This window comes from Portunus trituberculatus, chromosome 41, assembly GCF_017591435.1.
Source record: "Portunus trituberculatus isolate SZX2019 chromosome 41, ASM1759143v1, whole genome shotgun sequence".
In the NCBI taxonomy this organism is placed as follows: Eukaryota; Metazoa; Arthropoda; class Malacostraca; order Decapoda; family Portunidae; genus Portunus; species Portunus trituberculatus.
The window spans coordinates 34,919,845-34,939,579 of NC_059295.1; the positions used below are offsets into that span (position 1 = coordinate 34,919,845).

At 36.2% G+C, this 19,735-nt stretch overlaps 1 protein-coding gene across 10 annotated transcripts in view; it reads right to left on the reverse strand.

The window, feature by feature from the left end:
• Nucleotides 1-4,776: 4,776 nt before the first annotated feature.
• Nucleotides 4,777-19,735, reverse strand: part of LOC123516816 (UNC93-like protein MFSD11) — a 59,039-nt gene continuing 44,080 nt past the window's right edge. For all 10 annotated transcript variants that reach the window (XM_045276502.1, XM_045276503.1, XM_045276512.1 and 7 more), the window contains exons 3-8: nt 16,391-16,560; nt 15,916-16,092; nt 15,382-15,644; nt 7,314-7,436; nt 6,929-7,106; nt 4,777-5,560 (exon numbers count right to left, since the gene is read on the reverse strand). In XM_045276502.1, the coding sequence (XP_045132437.1) occupies nt 5,257-5,560; nt 6,929-7,106; nt 7,314-7,436; nt 15,382-15,644; nt 15,916-16,092; nt 16,391-16,560 (1,215 nt within the window). In that variant the 3' untranslated portion in view covers nt 4,777-5,256. The remainder of the gene's footprint in view (nt 5,561-6,928; nt 7,107-7,313; nt 7,437-15,381; nt 15,645-15,915; nt 16,093-16,390; nt 16,561-19,735) is intronic.

Consider the following 19,735-nt stretch of genomic DNA (forward strand, 5'->3'; position numbering starts at 1 on the left):
CGTTGATCAGGATCTTATTTCCTGCTAGGTGCTTTGCCATGTTTTTTTTTTTTTTTTTTTTTTTTTTACGGTAAGGCCTATAGCGCCTGTAGGCACACTTGTAGAGTGTATGGTAAGCGCTGTTCAGCTTCCGCAATTTTATTTATAGTGGTACCCATAGTACCCATATTAGGGCCCATATCACCACCCAAGCTCATCTTGAGTGTAACCACCTAAAACCTGGGTATCATGGTGACATGTAGGTAACTTTAAACCACTCGACAAATGACAAAGTGTTTTAAGGCTGTACGTGATGGGATTCGAACCTACGCGTGGACGTCTGCCCGATCCCACGCTCACCACCTTATCCACTACGCCACCGCCTCCCTGATGTGGTTGAGAGCAATGTGTTCCATAATTTGCAACATATGCATGTTAGTGATATTGGTCGGTAGTTGGAAGGATGACATTTCTTTCCTTTCTTATATATGGCAACTACTCTAGCTTTGCTCCAGTCTCCAGGAAGCCTTCCAGTGTTGTAAGACTGCTGCATGATATGGGTCAGCATTGGTTCGCATTTCTCAGCATACTCCTTCATCATCCTCGCTGGTATTTCATCTGGGCCACTTGATTTGTTGATTTTGAGATTCTGCAGCTGTCACTATTCCATTTTCACTGAATTAGGTCGTGGATGGAAGGGTACGGCGATGGACCTTGGTTTTGGGGAGTTGAGGCTGGGTTATCTCGAGTAAACGCAGACGAAAAATGCTTGTTTAGTAGTGAGCTACTTTCTGTTGGTTACTGATGTTGCTTTTCTTAATCCCTTATAGAGTTGGGATACCCAGGGGGCAGGATATCTCGTTCTGTGATCTCACATATGACTTTTTTTTTGTATCTTTCAGTAAGCTGTTGCCAATCACATAATTCATATATTCGCTGTATAGCATTTCTTTTAGTTTTGTACTTCTCCCAATCTTGTGGGAATTTTGTTAATCTGGCACTTTTGTACAGTTTATTACATTTGTTAATTTCCCTTTGGATTTTCTTGGTGATGTACAGATAATCGGATTTCCTACTTGATGTTCGTGAAGGGATCAATTTCATGGCATTTTTAACTGTTTCAGTGAAGTATTTCCTGTTTTCACCAACTTATGAAGACCAATGTATAACATGTTTCCTTCCTCCTACTCTTAGATAATTACTCTATAGTTCTTAACAGCCAGAGTTGGGCAAGATTGAGGCAAGGATTCTTGTATATTCCTTGGATTGAGGTAAATCAAACACTTGGGTGTAACAAACAGCACGCATATAATAGGGTCTGCCCTATCAATAATAAAATAGTTTCCAATCAAGTTAAATGAAGAAAATGGGAAACTCCAAGATGGTAAACATTGTTGATGTCATTAGAGATTTTCGCACCAGACAAGAAGTACGATATTTTCGGACTTCACTGTTATTTTTCGCACTAATGATATAGTAATTTGTGTTCACCATAACATTCTGATTGTAATGGTTTTATTTCTATTAGTAGAAATAACGTATCTACAGTGATATAGTGGGAGAACAATAGCCAACCAGACAATTCCTCTGCTACGGTGCCACCATGAATGAATGGATCAATATTTTTTACACATCGGGGAGCATAATGAACGGGGGCGTACCGAACTGTTCGGAGTATCTCAGATGTAAATAACCTTTAAAATACCCATCCCTAATCAGGTCCTAGTGTGCAAATTCAGTCTTTATGTTTTGTTATTAATGTTTCATATTGAAGACTGAAACTTTGTTTTACAGTAGGAGCGTTCGCGTTAAGGCGATTCAGTTACCAATGAGTCATTTTCCGTTTTCTTTTGCGGGCATCATGGGTGGCTATTTATACTTCTTCTACGTATGATGCAATCTCTTAGTCAAGAAACCAATTTTATAACATATTAAATAACTCAAAGAAGTAGTTTATATATATCACAACGCATGTGATGCACTAATATGCCATATATAAAGTGAAATCCATAGTACACATAATTGCTTCCAACATCATTATAAGGAACGTAAAAAATTGGGGGATGCATTAATAGTGAGTAGTCTATGTAGCAATAATACAAGAAAATAAGAGATACAATTGACATGTATTATAATTCTACTGAGAGTGGTTTCTTTATTCTGAAAACACCCTGCCAGGCGTACGAACCAATGCAGTGCACCAGATCGCCGAAAACGCCATTAGCCGTACCAGTAGTTTTACATTATATTCTTAACTTAATCCGTAAGCATTTCTTTTCGACAAAAAGTAATGCATTTGATTCATGTAAACTTTATGTTAATTTATATTTCCTTTACGTTGTTTAGAAATTGTTTGTGTTTCATATTGAAGACTGAAACTTTGTTTTACAGTTGATAATTGATGGAAGAAGTTTATTACACAGAAAAAGTGGTATAAGTACATAAGGCAGGAGATTAAGAATATTACTATATATAGTGCCTTACACTTCGACTAATATCGTTTAGGTGTGCCATATTTTGGGTTCACTATATAAGATATACTCACCGCAGTGAGAAATGGCCTACTGGACGTGGAAACCATGGGGACTCCCTCCAGTGGTGCCACATCTCCGCAGATCACCGGCAGTATAGGTGCTCCGTTTGCCTTTTCTTTCAAAAAGTACCTACTGACGTTGTAAATAACTGCGTTAACTTGGGTATGAAGGTGGCCATGTGGCGAGCTTGAAGCAGAGGAATGATCCATAGCGAGAATTAACGTGTGTCTACGACGCTACGAAATCCTCCACTGACGGAGTGGTGAAGGAAGCGGCAATGTCGCCCTCTCCTGCTCATATGCCACGTCTACGACTGGGAGAAAGGAAGCTTTTATACAGAAAACAATGTATTTTTTTTTCAGTGGGGGTTTGGAACAAAAGTTATAATATTCCTGAAATAACTTCGGAAACAGCCTACACCTATTTATATTGAAGCACAAAGATAGAAAGACAGAGACAAAGGTTACGTAGATTGAGCGGGGACGGAGAAAAAAAGTAGACTGTGATAATGGCACCACTGGGGGAATACCAATGCCACGCCCTAACGGCCATTTCTCGATGCGGCGAGTATAGTGTACAGTACATGTTGCGGTTTTTAGCATCCTCATGGTTATTAGTGGACCTTACCTCTTTCATAAATTCGTACAATAAATCCCCTAGATACCGCTGTACCTATAGTTTGTTGTACTACCACTATTTTGTTTTTGTTTTTCATTTAGGTTAACACATTTTTTTTGGTTATTATTTTTTTTCTCACTAATAACACGGTTCACTCCTCACCTCACCCTATTACTTCATTAACTAGTACCAGTAACTACTTATTATTAATGCCACAAGTCTCCAAATTTGGATAGTCCTTTTGGTAATTTTTCTTTAGGGACTGCATGGCCCTTCATTACAATTTTCATATATAAATGTGAGTTACTTATGGCCAGAGTTCCCCTCTTACACAAATAAATGAAAATGAAATAAAACATATATGGCTTATTGAATGGTCACCTTTACCTCAGTTATCTTCTTTGGTCTGCCTTACCTGTCATTAACTCTTCTTTATCTGGCAGCTAATCCTTACATCCCTTCACATCAGGGAAACTTACCTGCCCAACCAATTATTGTGACAGGCTCCTTATTTCTTGGTAGTGAGTCTTGCTGGTCTCTTAGTTTCTCTTCTCTGCTGATTACACTGGCCTCATCAAATCCCTGGTGATCTCTTATGGAAGTAGTATTTTATTTGATGATACCTATACTGAAAGCTGAATGAGCACATCTTGTTTTTATTTGATAGTTTTTTTTTTTTTTTTTTTTTTTTTACAATTTGTGGTCGTGTTACTTTCCTTATAATATTTCAATGTGTATGTGTTGCTTGTTTTCCTGTGACCTGATGTCTACTAGCTCTCTCTCTCTCTCTCTCTCTCTCTCTCGCCTTTTCTTGCCAAACGTCAGTACGGAATTCATGCCACCAACATCCCTCCTACCATTTCTAGATTCGAATCCAGTAATCGTCTCCCGCCCAGGCGGCCCAGCCCTAGTTCCCGCAGTGCTGACCTTGGCACGCTGGTGGAAGGTAGTATTTATTTTTTACTTCGAGTGTGTTGTGCTTATAAAAACAATGTACTAATGAGAAAATTATTGATCTTTTTGCACATATTAAAACAAGATGAATAGATCTAATTTTTAAATGAATGGATCAAGATTGAACTGTGACTGTTTAGATTAGAGTATTTAAAAAATGTCTGATTTTCTTCTTTTAGGCTACTACCAAGTTTATGAATGAATTTCCTTATACCTGTGTGTTTCCTTTTACAAAATTTTAAAACAAGGGCTAAGAATTTTTTTTAGAGCAGCACCCCCTCTAATTTCAACTACGAACCACCACTGCTCTCTTAAAACCAAACTAAAATTGTTTTGCACAGTGGCAAAACATTTCAATTACACATTGTTGGTTATGATACTGTCAATCTTAATTTCTTATAATTTTTCACCTCATACATCATTGTATGAGCTACAGTATGCTGATAGGTGCATGGGCTGTTAGAGGGTACTGTGCTGAAGGATAGACATTGTTTTAATCATTGCTGTCTCTACACAAGTAAGGTTGGAATATGTGAATGCACTTATCAAAGCTAAAAATTATCTTTTGGTGTCTAACTTGTTAAAATCAAAGCGTGAATAAATTCAATATGTGTAGGTAATTTCAAGACATTCACACCATGGAAATGATCAGGTATTAGCAAAATGTGAATATGGGTAACACATCAACATATTAGCTACTTCATTGTTTAATGGTTTTAATAAAATATAAAAAAAAAACAAATTTACATCATTAACATCTAAAATCCAATAAACTGTACATTAATGCATAACTGTGATTAATTACACATGTATCATTTTATGCTAAGTGTCATGTACTCACACCATTATGCACATCAACCTCATATATCAAGGCAAATAAGATCAGTGTTATAGCTCAAGAATAAGAAAATAAAGGGTGATATCATCACAGAGACACAGCACGTAAAACACAGAACCCTCCTTACAGATATAACCTGGATTCTATAAATAAAAAGAAAAAAATTTTGTGCTAATTCACAAGACTGCCTAAATATTCAAGTGGAAATAAGTTTTTTTGAAGATAATTTATTGACAAAAAACACATAAAATATGGAATATTTCCTAAGAAGATAGGTAATTTTATTAATACTATTCATTATTCACATTATGATGGAGTGCCAGAGTGATTCTGTCAATCAAATGCAGTTGTGTCTGGCTTTGCCTTGAGACGTCGATGTGCTTTCCATTCCACCATCCAGAACGTGAAGGTGCCAATGGTGGCAAACACTATTAAGATGATGAGATGCCAGTATAATTTGAAGACACTTGCGTAGAAAAAGCATGCAGCTGCTGACAAGGATTGAACAAATTTGAAGAGTGCAAATGCTGGGCCAGAATTGTCTTCATAAACTGATCCAAGAATTGAGTAAATTTGTGTGTTGTAGCAGGAATCTCCAAAACCAAGCAGGAAACTGCACAATAAGGCAATTACTTCACTGAAATACAAAAAGATATTTTGTAGGTAAGCAGGCCATAAGTAATCAATAGCATCAAAACATCATAACTTGTCTAAATCTATGTTCTTATTTAATATTCTTAGGTTAGATTCACACTGTTAGCTTCCCTCTAGAAATGTGTCATCAATGTTACTCTGTCAATGAGAAAATAAGCAAGATAGAAAAAAGAGAGAAGAGAGAGAGAGAGAGAGAGAGAGAGAGAGAGAGAGAGAGAGAGAGAGAGAGAGAGAGAGAGAGAGAGAGAGAGAGAGAGAGAGAGAGAGAGAGAGAGAGAGAGAGAGAGAGAGAGAGAGAGAGAGAGAGAGAGAGAGAGAGAGAGAGAGAGAGAGAGAGAGAGAGAGAGAGAGAGAGAGAGAGAGAGAGAGAGAGAGAGGCATCCCTAGAAATGAGGCAAAGTAATAGCCCTCTCAGGAGAACAGGTGTAAGAAGCTGCATCCAAAGCCTACCTGCCAATGTGAGTGCTGAATGAACATATGGCAGACAGATGTGGTAACACAACTTTCACAAGTGACTGTAACACCTTCGCACACATTTATGCCCACTTACTAATGTTTGTAAGATACTGACAATGCAAGAAAAGCAGCTGTAATTTGCATATAAGACATGGATTTTACAAAAGTATTTTGTGATAAGAATGAAATCTGAGTTAAACCTGAGACTAACATACAGAACTATGTTTTTATTGTAATCTATGCATTTTCCTAGTCTACTATTTGCTAGTTATATGACATGTTTGAAAAACTCACGTATTTGAATAAGTTCTATGTTAGTGGTTCCCAACCTTTTCCTGAGCAAGTACCACTTGTAGGTCCCGTACAGTCCCCACGTACCATCTGGTCCCAGAAAATTTCATTTCCAGCAAATATAAATTTATTCACAAGTAGACCACACAGATGAACTAACAGCAAGGAACAAACTCAATGTAATGCTATAAGATTGCATCTGTTTTTTCTCCACCAGCTCATCAATGCCAGATTATCTTGTGTAAGGCAATAATAATTTTTCTGAGAAATGAATTGATTTAATTTGATTAAAAATTGCATATGATCCCAAAAGTGCTCATGTACAATCTGGAAGGCATTCACGTAACACTAGTGGTATGCTTACCACAGGTTGGGAACCACTGTTCTATATCAACTGAAAATATGTATATTAAGAAAACTTCTCAAATGTAATCACTGAAGTAATACAAATCTGGTATCACTAAAAGTCATCTCATATTCATGTAATTAATGTAAATTAGTAATTTTTTTTTTAATGAGAATTTAGAACTTTATGCCAACAAATGTTTCTGATTTCAATTTATGCACAACATCTTTGGTATTATTATGAAGTGACAAGTACTACCTTGGTTCGCCACTGGGTAAATGGGACGGGTCACTTGTTCCATATAGTGGAGAGTTTGTTGGGAGATTCATGAAGATAAGGAAGAAGCACACCATGTGGACAATGTAGCCCAGAAGTATGATAGGATCACGGCCAAATTTGACAGTTTTTGATCCAAAAATACCAAATACTCCTCCTCCTGCAAATAATATTAGTTTCAACAACAAAAATTATGTAGAGTTATTTGTGTGTGCATTTTATGATTAAAAATTTTCAAGCATTTTGGTTCTGAGAGTTCTGGATAAAAATATAAAATCTGTATTTCTTTTGAAAATATTCAATTTTACTTACAATATGTCTTTTCTTTTAGAAAATAAAGCAACTGCAACTAGGATACTTCACTGACCTAGAATTTCCCCAATACCAATGAGCATCCCGGACAGACCAACAAGACGTTTGGGGTCTGGAAATCGCAGCGTGGAACTCAAGCAAGCACTGTACACTCCACTGAAGAAAGACAACGCAATGCCTGTAATCACAAGAAAAGGATGAAAATTTTACTCTACAGATTTTCAGGCTACATTCACAAATTATCAGCAAGGTGCAGCTGGCAAAAAGGCAAAAACAACCAAAGACTGAAGTCATGCTATTCATTCTTCCTTTGTTACACTGATGCCATTTTTCATCACAAACAGAAGCAGTAACACCAACATATCCTCATTTCAAATTCTGAAATGTAGTGAGGAATTCAGGAAAAAAAAAAGAGAAAGAAAGAAGGTATATATTTCCAGATATGATAAGAACATCCTTCTAATGTGATCATGAAGTGCATTACAAGCCTTCTTTCCTACCACAGTGGAGAGAAAAGAATGTAAGAAATATGAAAATATACTGTGTGTCTGATTCACCTAGAGCCATCTGCTGGTCATGCAGTCAGTCATTTCCCTACAAAATAAGCTTAGAAATTGTAATGACTGATCTCTGGGCTTGACTGAGATTACTCACACAGTGTATACTGAAACAGTAGGGATATAATGCTTTGGTTTACATCCTGTACCTACTTGCAGCTTGGTGAACAGGAGATGCCATTTGCCTTGCTGTGCCTGTGACTCAAAATCAGGTTTTCTTTGGTTGTTGGGTGAACCTGTTGAGCACTACACAATGTGTGTGTGTGTGTGTGTGTGTGTGTGTGTGTGTGTGTGTGTGTGTGTGTGTGTGTGTATTTACCTAGTTGTAGTTTTACAGGACCTGGGATTTTACACTCGTGTGGCCCTGTCTCCATATCTACACTTATCCAATTTTTCTTCAAAACTATGCACACTCGTTGCTGTCACCACTTCTTCACTCAGACTGTTCCACGTCTCAACATATCTTTGCGGGAAACTATATTTTTTGATATCTCTTAGACATATTCCCTTCCTCAGCTTTTTACTATGCAATCTTGTGCTTTCACTGTCATATTCTTCTCGCAGGAGCAGTTTCTCATTATCCACTTGGTCCATTCCGTTGATCAATTTATAAACTTGTATCAGATCCCCTCTCTCCCTTCTCTGTTCCAGAGTTGGTAGATCCATAGCCTTTAGTCTCTCCTCATATGTCATACCTTCAAATTTTGGAACCATTCTTGTAGCCATTTTTTGTAGTCTCTCCAGCTTTTTTATGGGGGGTCCACACTATCCCTGCATATTCCAATCTAGGTCTTATTATAGTACTTATCAATTTTTTTTTGTGTGTGTGTGTGTATTTAACTAGTTATATGTTACTGGGTTCGAGCAGGGCTCATAGTAACCTGCCTTCATATCTATGTTTATCTAACTTTTCTTTAAATTTGTGCACACTTTCTGCTGTTACAATCTCCATCACTTAATCCATCATCCTATGTGGAAAACTGAACTTCTTAATGTTCCTCAGGCACTGACTTTTCATGATCTTTTACATCTATCTCCATCACCTATCAGTGTTACCAGGTCATGCCTATCTTTTCCTTATGGTTTAAAACTTCTAAATCATTATTAGGTTCCGTCTTTCCTGTCTATCCTTCAAGGTTGGTAATATCCATTTCCTTCAGTCTTTCTTCATAGGGAAAATCCCTTATTTCTGGGATCAACTTTGTAGCCGTCCTTTGGATTCTTTTTAGTTTCTTGATGTCCTTCTGCCTGTATGGTGACCATACCACTGCTACATATTCCAGTCTAGGTCTTATCATAGTGGTTATTCTCTTTGTCATCATACACTTATCCATGTAAGTGAATGCCACCCTGATGTTAGTTAGTGTCTTGTATGTTAAAGCAAATTGTCCATTTATGTGTTTTGCTGGAGTCAGGGTGTCTTGTATAATCACTCCCAGGTCTTTCTCTTCACTCCTTTTAATTATAATTTCTTCTCTTATCTTATATTTCCATGTAAGTCTTCTATTACTTTTACTCATTTCCATTACATGGCATTTCCTGGTATTGAAATCTAATATCCACTTTTGTCTCCAGTTCAACATCTTTCTGCAATTCCATACAGTCACGGATGTTCCTAATTACTCTCAAAAGCTGGCATTCCTCACTGAGTCTTGGTCATCCTCTTTTAAAGATTTCTGTGAAACTTTTGCTGTTGTGTTAGACATATCAAAAGCTTTTGATAAGAGTCTGGCACAAAGTTTTGATTTCCAAACTGCCCTCCTACGGTTTCTATCCTTCTCTCTGCAACTTTATCTCAAGTTTCTTTTCCGACCGTTCTATTGCAGCTGTGGTAGATGGCCACTGCTCTTCTAAATCTATTAACAGTGGTGTTCCTCAGGGTTCTGTCCTATCACCCACTCTCTTTTATTATCTATTAATGACCTTCTTAACCAAACTTCTTGCCCTATCCACTCCTATACTGATGATATCACCCTACATCTTTCCACATCTTTTCAGAGACATCCAACCCTTCAGGAAGTCAACAGTTCACGTAGGGATGCCACAGAATGCCTGACCTGATCTTTCTAAGATTTCTGATTGGGGCACAGAAAACTTTGTAGTTTTTAATGCTTCAAAAACTCAATTTCTCCATCTATCAACTTGACACAACCTTCCAGACAACTATCCCCTCTTCTTCAATGACATTCAACTGTCTCCCTCTTCCACAATGAATATCCTTGATCTGTCCTTTACTCATAATCTTAACTGAAACATTCACATCTCATCTCTTGCTAAAACAGTTTCTACGAAGTTAGGAGTTCTGCGTGTCTCCGCCAGTTTTTCTCACACCTCCAACTGCTAACTCTGTACAAGGGCCTTATCCGTCCTTGTATGGAGTGCTCTTTGCATGTTTTTGGGGGTGTTCCACTCATACAGCTTTACTAGATAGGGTGGAATCAAAAGCTTTTCGTTTCATCAACTCCCCTCCTCTGACTGATTGTCTTCAGCCTCTTTCTCACCACTGAAATGTTGCATTTCTTTCTATCTTTTATTGCTATTTTCATGCTAATTGCCCTACTGATCTTGCTAACTGCATGCCTTCCCTCCTCCTGCAGCTTTGCAGCACAAAGCTTTCTTCTTCCTCTCATCCCTGTTCTGTCCAGGCCTCTAACACAAGAGTTAACCAGTATTCTCAATCATTCATACCTTTCACTGGTAAACTCAGGAACTCCTTACTTGCTTCTGTATTTCCATCTTCCTATGACTTAACTTCTTTTAAGAGAAAGGTATTGAGACATTTGTCCCTGGCTTTTGGATGACTCTTCTGACCTCTCTCCATATCTACACTTATCCAATTTTTCTTTAAAACTATGCACACTCGTTGCTGACACCACTTCCTCACTCAAACTGTTCCAAGTCTCAACACATCTTTGCGGGAAACTATATTTTTCAACATCTCTCAGACATCTTCCTTTCCTCAGTTTCTTACTATGCGATCTTGTGCTTCTAATGTAATATTCTTCTCTCAGGATTAGTTTCTCATTATCCACTTGATCCATCCCGTTAATCAATTTATAAACTTGTATCAGATCCCCTCTCTCCCTTCTCTGTTCCAGGGTTGGTAGATCCATAGCTTTTAGTCTCTCTTCATATGTCATCCCTTTAAATTCTGGAACCATTCTTGTAGCCATTTTTTGTAGTCTCTCCAATTTCTTTATGTGTTTCTTTTTATGGGAGGTCCACACAACTCCTGCATATTCCAATCTAGGTCTTATTTTAGTACTTATCAATTTCTTCATCATTTCTTTGTCCATGTAGTGAAATGCTAATCCAATATTCCTTAGCAAATTATATGTCTCTGAAAATTCTATCAATATGGCTTACCGGTTGATTGTTTTCTTCCATTGTCACTCCCAAGTCCTTTTCCTTTTTTACTTATTCTAGTTCTACTCTATCTCCCATCTTATAGATTCCCACTGGTCGTCTTTCACTTTTTCCCATTTCCATGACATGGCTTTTGTCCACATTGAATTCCATCTCCCATTTTTTACTCCATTTCCAGATCTTGTTTAAGTCTTCCTGCAGTATTTCACAATCCTCTTTTTGTTTTATGACTCTGCACAGTTTCACATCATCTGCAAACAGATTTATGTAGCTGTTCACTCCCTCTGGCATGTCGTTTATATATATGAGAAAAAGTATTGGCGCCAATACTGACCCCTGTGGCACTCCGCTGTCTACTGCTCTCCACTTGGACTTCATATCTTTAACTACCATCCTTATTTCTCTCCCTCTCAAGTAATTTTCCATCCATCTCAATGTGCTTCCTTTTAAGCCACCCTTCTCCTCTAACTTCCATAGTAATCTTTCATGTGGCACTTTATCAAATGCCTTTTTTAAATCTAAATAAATACAGTCAATCCATCCTTCTCTCTCTTGTACTTTATCAACTATTCTAGAGTAGAAACTCAATAAATTTGTTACACATGACCGACCTTTTCTAAAACCAAATTGGCTATTTGATAATAATTTGTTGTCTTCAAGAAACTCAATCCATTGTTTCTTTATTACTCTTTCACACATCTTGCATATTACACTAGTTAGTGATACCGGTCTGTAATTTAAAGGTTCTTCCTTCCTTCCGCTCTTATATATGGGAACCACCTCGGCTCTTTTCCATTCTACTGGTAATGTTCCATTTTCTATTGAGCATTTTATGATGTTGTATATAGGACTTGCTAGTTCTTCCTACATTCTTTCAGTATTCTGCCTGAGACTTCATCCGGTCCCATTGCCTTCTCCTCATCTAATTCTGTCATCAACTCTTTTATTTCAAGCTTGGTTACTTTAATCTCTTTCATATGGACAGTCTCTATTACCCTGTGGTCTTTCGAATTTGGATTCCTTAGTAAAGACCTCATGAAATTTACTATTTAACAGTTCTGCCATACTTTTGGGTCTTCCACCATCCGTTCTCTCCTTTTAACCTTTCTATTGTTTCTTTTTGTCTTATTTTTCCATTTATGAATCTGTAGAACAATTTTGGTTGTTCCTTACATTTTTCGACAATGTCCTTTTCATAGTTCCTTTCTTCTTCCTTTCTCACCTTAGCATATTCATTTCTTGCTGTTTTGAAGTTTTCCTTATTTTCTGGATTTCTGTTTCTCCTCCACCTTTTCCATGCTCCATCTCTTTTCTCCTTTGCCCTAGCACACCTTGCATTAAACCAATCTTTCTTTCCTTCTTCTTTAGGTCTATATTTTGGGACATATTCCCTGACTCCTGTTTTGTATATTTCCAAAAATAAGTTATATTTCTCTTGAACTGTCTCTGAGTTTTCCATCTCCTCCCAGTTTACGTTTTAAAATAGTTCTTGAGGTTCTCAATATCAGCCTTTCTGTAATTTAATCGGTCTCCTTTGTATGATTCATCTCTATCTTCCTTTCCTCTTCTATATCCATTTCTAATATTACATGGTCACTCTTTCCCAATGGGCACTTATATCTTATATCATCGTTCATTTATATACCCTTGTAAAACTAGGTCCAATCTTGCCGGCTCATCGTTTCCTCTGAATCTTGTGTTTTCCTTTACTCTTTGGACCATCAAATTATCTATCATTAGGTTCAGGAATCTATCTCCCCAGGCTTCTTCCCCATACCACTTTCACAATTTTCCCAGTCCACCTCCTTACAGTTGAAATCTCTTACTAAAATCACTTTTCTCCTTTCTTTAATGATTCTTGTAAGACTCCTTATTGTGTCATCTATCATGTCTTTATATTCTTGATTGGTCCATGAATTTGTTTTTGGTGGCACATATGTTCCAATGATTGTTAACTCCTTTTTATTAATATGCATCTTAATATACAGTATTTCTGATTTTCCTTCCCAAACTCCACTTGATTTACCACCATCTCTTTCCTTAACATCATCATGACTCCTCCTCCTCCTTTACCCACTCTGTCTCTCCTCCATATATTATACCTTTTATCTATGTCTATTTTATTGCCTCATTTAACTTTGTTTCCACCAGGCATACAATATCTGGTTCTTCTTTCTTTATGTAATCTCTTAATTCTAATTTACTTGATAAAACCCCATCTATGTTTGTATACATCATTTTTAATCTCTTGTTCTTATCATTTTAGTTAAACTTGCTCCATTTTTTCTCTTCCTTCTCTTTTATATACCATTTCCTTATCCTGTCTCCTATAATTCTCCAAAAATGCCTTCTTCTCCTCCTCTGACCTTTCATTATTTTTTCTCTTGCTTCTGCCACCAGTTTGTTGTGTCTCTTCCTTTCCTCCTCGTTTCTATTTTTCTTATATATATATATATATATATATATATATATATATATATATATATATATATATATATATATATATATATATATATATATCTTTGCAACCTTCTGTTTCTCTGAGTTTTGTTTTTCTATATAGTATTTCTTCTGTTGCTGCTTGTGATTTTAGTAATATCTTAATTGGTCTCACTGTTCCTTCTTGATATGGTCCCATTCTATGGATTTCTTCTACTTCCTCTTCTAAGTTCTGTCTATCCTCGTCATTTAGATGTTTTAGTAGGTCTTTTACTGATTTCATTTCGTCCTTTTCCCTTCTTGGTCTATATTTAACTTTTTTTTTTTTTTCAGGCCAAAAATAATTACATTTTTTTTTTTTCGCAATTTCTCTTACTAGATTTTCTTTTTTCTTAAGGACTCCTATCATTTTGTTTGTCATATTTTCATCTTCTTCTTTTAACTGTTCTTGAAATACTTCCTGAAATGTTTCCTTGTCTTTCTTATCTTGGATTCTCCATGCCTGTACTTCTTTCTTCATCATGTCTTGGACTCTTTCCTCTTCTTTGTTAACTAGATCTTTCAGCTTCTCTTTTTCTTTCTTGGCTTTATCGAGTCCTTCTTCCATGAATTTCTTGTAATTAGCTACTTCCTTTTTAATTCTTCATTTTCTGCTCTTAGCCTAGTTTCGTTTTCTTCCACTCTTTTTATCCTTTCTTTCAATTTCTGGAGCTCTTTTTCCTGTTCTTCATTCTCTTTCATTCCCATACTCTCCTTTATCCATTTATCTAATTTACGTTCAATAGTCAACACTATTAAATAGTGAAGTATGTGCCGTATCAAAGCCTTTGAATGCTCTTTCACCCTCACCAACATAATCATCATCTTCTTTCATTCTTTCCCGTGTCTCATACCTGCATTTAGATGGAATCTCTTCCTTACTCATGATTTTGTAACACTGTATTCATGAAAACAAGTCTACACTACTCGCCCAGGCCACTGGAAACCCAAAACAATAGGTAGTGAAGATCAGCTGATTCTCGGAGAGACGGCTCTGCATCCTTCCTTGACCGCATCTCATGTGTGTGTGTGTGTGTGTGTGTGTGTGTTAAAGCACCTTTTATTTTATTTTATTTTTTTTGTAATTTGTCTTCCTTGGCGAATGACATGGGTTTTAGCCAAATGGCTCACCCGCAAGTTAAAAATCTTGGTTTGTGGCTGTGAGGTTTCGAAAGAGATGTCCTTTCCTTCCTGCTATTGTGGCGGAGGAAATTCTCTCACCATTTCTGCCAGCATGTGGTGAGGGGTTCTGGCTATAACTGTTTCCGACGTTCCCACGTCTCTTCGTAGGAAAGTGCTTGTCTTATTGCATTGCATAATGTAGTGTTCAAGTGGTGTGTTTGTGGGTGTCTTGCAATGTTCACAGTTCCTGGGCAATTGTTTTATGATTTCTTCTTTGCATGCATAGCCGAGCCTTATTCAGTGGATGTTTGTTTCTGTTTTTCTGGTGGCTTTTCTTGGTAGTGGGGAGTTGTTTTGCCTGGTAGCTGAGTACTATGAGGCATTTCAATTCCCCTCCTGTGTCGATCTTCGGAGCCCTGGAGTCTTGTACATAATTTGTGGTTCCTTTGCTCCCTAATTAAAAAACAAATCCCTTTCCAACACTGTCTCATATACTTCTACATTTGGAATAGAATAACAAGGGTTGGCATAGGTTCCAGATGGGGTGATATGGAAACAATACTATGTTTTTTTCCTATCACTCAATAGAATTTAACATACCAGTGTAGAAGAATGCAAATGACAAGAGTAGCATGTCTTTAGTCTTGAAGAGTGCAAATGACTTCCTGAGGGCAGTGGAGGGTCCTCCCAAGTCATCAGCTCGGCCTCCTCCTTCTGAGCCAGGTTTGGGCAGCAGACACATGACACCAACACCAATCACTCCAACCACGGTAAGTACGATGAAGACCACCATGCGTGTGTGTTGGTCAATGATCTCTTTCCCCATGAATTGATAATATACAAAAATATTACCAAACAACATACTGAAATGAAAAGAAAAAAAAAGTTGGAAACTGTTTACATTTGCACCATACTACTGAGAAGAAAAATGCAATGAAAGATGACAAATAGTATATACTTTTTTTTTATTAACATAATATAATCATGATAACATACAAGGAACAAAAAAAACAACATCTAGAAGACAAGACTAAAATAAGGTACATACAACAAATATAAATTTAGGAAGTTGAGATAGGTAATTTAGAAGACATTTTTGTTAAGATTAATTTCCTTTGAATACAATCCACCTACCTGGTTTGTAACATGGCCCAGAAGATTCCTGAATTACGAGATATAGTTTTCTGGGTGGACATCAAGGTGAGGTAGTTACCCTGGCCAGTCCAGATCAGTGCAGCACCAATTCCAATTAATACAGAGGTAAAGTACAAAATAAATGTGTTAGGCCATAGGAAGCCTGCGATAAAGATTCTGTGGAGAATGGGAAAGAAATTTGTTACAAAGAATTTCTCTCTAATAATAAATTTGAATATAAACTTTAGCAGAGAAAAGGATTTTCTATAATATACAAAAATGTAAGAATCATTGATTTGAGGCAGTATTGTAAAAAAAAAAAAAAAAAAAAAAAAAAAAAAAAAAAAAAAACTTTAAATAAAAGTATATGTAATAAATAAGTGGAAAGCAAGTGTTGAAAAAAAAATTAAGAAGAAATAAAACAACCTCTGTATTTTATTTGATGTTCTTAACAGTACAAAAAAAAGATACTAACACATAAGTCACACCCCCAACAATCATGGTTAATTTTGGACCAAGGAAGCTGAGGCATGATGGAGCCAACCAGTTGAAGGAGGCAAACACTGCGTAGATCACTGCCAGGGAGATGTAACCCGACCCGGTGAAGCTCGGATCCTCTGCATGAATGCTTCTGATGACAACTTGCTGCAACAGTGAAGAACAACATTAAGTACATGAACAATAATTGTTGGTAAATCAAGTACACATAAACAAATTACGTACAAAAATAGGTATTAGAATGGCTTGTGAATGACTGCAAAAAGTCCATTTAACAAGTAAAATTATAAAACAAACTGATTGAAGATCTATTTTATAATGTTAAGTTAAATCTCTATCATGAAAGCAAATTGAAGAAGGTCTGCATTGCCATTATCTAGTAATATGAAGAATTATGATGGAAGACCAAGTAAGTACTTAGCTTATAGAAATCATACATGAATATTCTGATACCATGCTAAGTGTTAAAAGTAGTGAGGGCAATACTAGTGTCAGTTTGTGAGAAGTGACAGAGGTGATTAGAAATAATTCAGGTGGATGTCATAAGTAAACCTGGCATGCCACTTATGGTACAGTATGACCATGCTGCAGGACAAAGACTGTTCCCAATGATTAGGTGAGATTCAGCAATACGCTATGCCATGCTGGTTTGAGACATTTAGGTGTGGTTGCTAGGTAAAGAAACTTAAGCATGAAGGGAAATAACTCAAAGTATCTCTATTTACTGTATGTAGCTTTGGATATGAATCTATGACTTCTCAGTTATGTTAACGAAATAATCACTTTGGATAAATGAATATAAACAAACAGCATTTTATGAAAAATAATACCATGCATAAGCCTTATGATCTAGCAAAGCTTCTGAATGTGCTTTAATAACAACTTCATCTACTTTGAGGTGATGGTCAATTGTTTTCTTATGAAAATAAGTACTGTACTACAGCATTCATTAACAGTTGCAGTGAAAGTTTTATGCCATCCTACTGCAACATTACGATAAATAATTTGTTGTGATTGATGTGATATTCGACTCACAGTATACCTACTCCTTTTTATCCATTATGTTTTGATCCTTACTTTTCACTCCTGGACAATGAATCATGGAAGAGTGCAGGAAAATAAGAACAAAAAAGACATTGTAATCTGTTACAAATGCATAATAGTACATGAGTTGTGCATATGCAGTGTATCCTGATGGTACAGAGTGAGGGAGATATGCTGAATCAAGTGTACAATGACCTTTGGAATCTTGTTGTATCTTCCTCATGAGAAAACAGTCACTGATAAGAGATGAATGTCAAGTTACAAATTAGACAGCAAACAGTGAGTACCCAATATAGCAGCATCATGTCCACATAGATAATGAATTATGATGTATGACACTAGACCTTTAAAAGAAAGATTTAGCTTATAACTGTAGACTAGGTAACAAAATTTATAACAATGATATTCATATTATGTACTATATACAATATACTACATGCTATAAGTTTACATGATAATGGGAACAGGAACTAATTATTACGATATATTCAGGGAAGGACTTTTCTCATGCTATGCTAATAATGACTAAGGTATTAAGTGAAGAAGATAGACAGCAAAATGGAAGTAAAAGTTAAAAGCAAACAGTGTATGGTGAAGGATGCATTGACATGGGTGAAAGAGAAGGAAGTAAAAACAGTAGCCTTGAAAGGAAGCACACTTGATGGGTAAAGAGGGGAGGTGAGAGGTATAATAAAGACAGGATGAGAGGTGGGAAAGGAAAGCAGAGGGTGCAATGTATGGACCAGTTGGATGAAAAATTAGAATAAATGAAGACAAATTTGGCAAAGAGGAGGGGAAGGAAGAAAGGAGAACAAAAGGAATACTGGTTGCTGGCATGGGGTGAGACTTTTTAAGATGAGAAGAATTAACCTTTTTCAAGTGGTGTGGGAAAAAAAGAGTAATGTAAACAGCAAGGGAGAGACAAATTATCTAAGGTCTTACATGTCAGTTTTTCATGTGCATTAACTCTATTTATATAACAATATAAATGTAGTAATAGTAGCAGTGGTAGAAGTAGTAATGATGATGATGATGATGATGATGATGATGATGATGATGATGATGATGATGATGATGATGATAATGATGATGATAATAATAATAATAATAATAATAATAACAATAATAATTGTAATAATAATAATAACAATATTACTACTACTACTACTACTACTAGTAATGATAATATAATATAATAATAATAATAATAATAATAATAATAATAACAATACAATAATGATAATAATAATAATAATAATAATAATAATAATAATAATAATGATAATACAGTAATAATGTTAATCCTGGCGTGTATGTGTATGTATATCTTCCTCACTTATTACTAACTGACTCGTATTGGTTCAATATCTTCTTTTATATGTACAATATCTGTTACATATAGAGAATTCCAGATGTAACTGAAAAGCACAATGGGAAACTGGAACACATGCTCAGTATCAACGTAAGGTAAAACTCTTTTCATCAGCTAAACAACTTTCTTTACCATATCACCTACAATCGTTTTCCTTATAGACCTCTCCTGCATCTTACATAGTTCTGTAGCCAAGAGAATGCAAAATTCTCTCTCTCTCTCTCTATCTATCTCTCTCTCTCTCTCTCTCTCTCTCTCTCTCTGACGTTCACACTATTCCCTGAGCAATGACCTTCCCCAGGGTCACGGGATGTAAGGCAAGGAATGCAGTCATGCACCCCCGCCCAGCATCACTTGTGGAGGCAGAGTTGGGTGCCTCATGAATGAATGTTGATGCAGATCAGGCCATAATGTCTCGTTTCCTTATCTTGTCATCATCATTACTGTGTGTATATATATATATATATATATATATATATATATATATATATATATATATATATATATATATATATATATATATAACTTAAGTTAAATTATATCTACTGAAAAAAAATAAACAAGACTGCCTTTGTTTGTTTAATGCTTGGTGGTCAACGCCTCCGAGTACTATATAGAGAAAATACATATTAGGATTTACCATGTTGCTTTGCAAAGTTCAGTCAGACTATTTGTTGTTTCTGCTGATAAGAACGGCGCCACCAAAATTATTGTCGAATCTCTGTAGTGATGACCGAAAGAAATATATATGTATATATTGCTAAGCAACAACAAGTTCGCAATAAATAATATTAGAATCATTCACGGCATGAAAATCTGCCCAAAGGTAAGTCTGTTAATAGTGTAACCTAAATCAAATAACTAATATAAACTTGGTGTGCACAACATCCACTCACTAGTCACCAA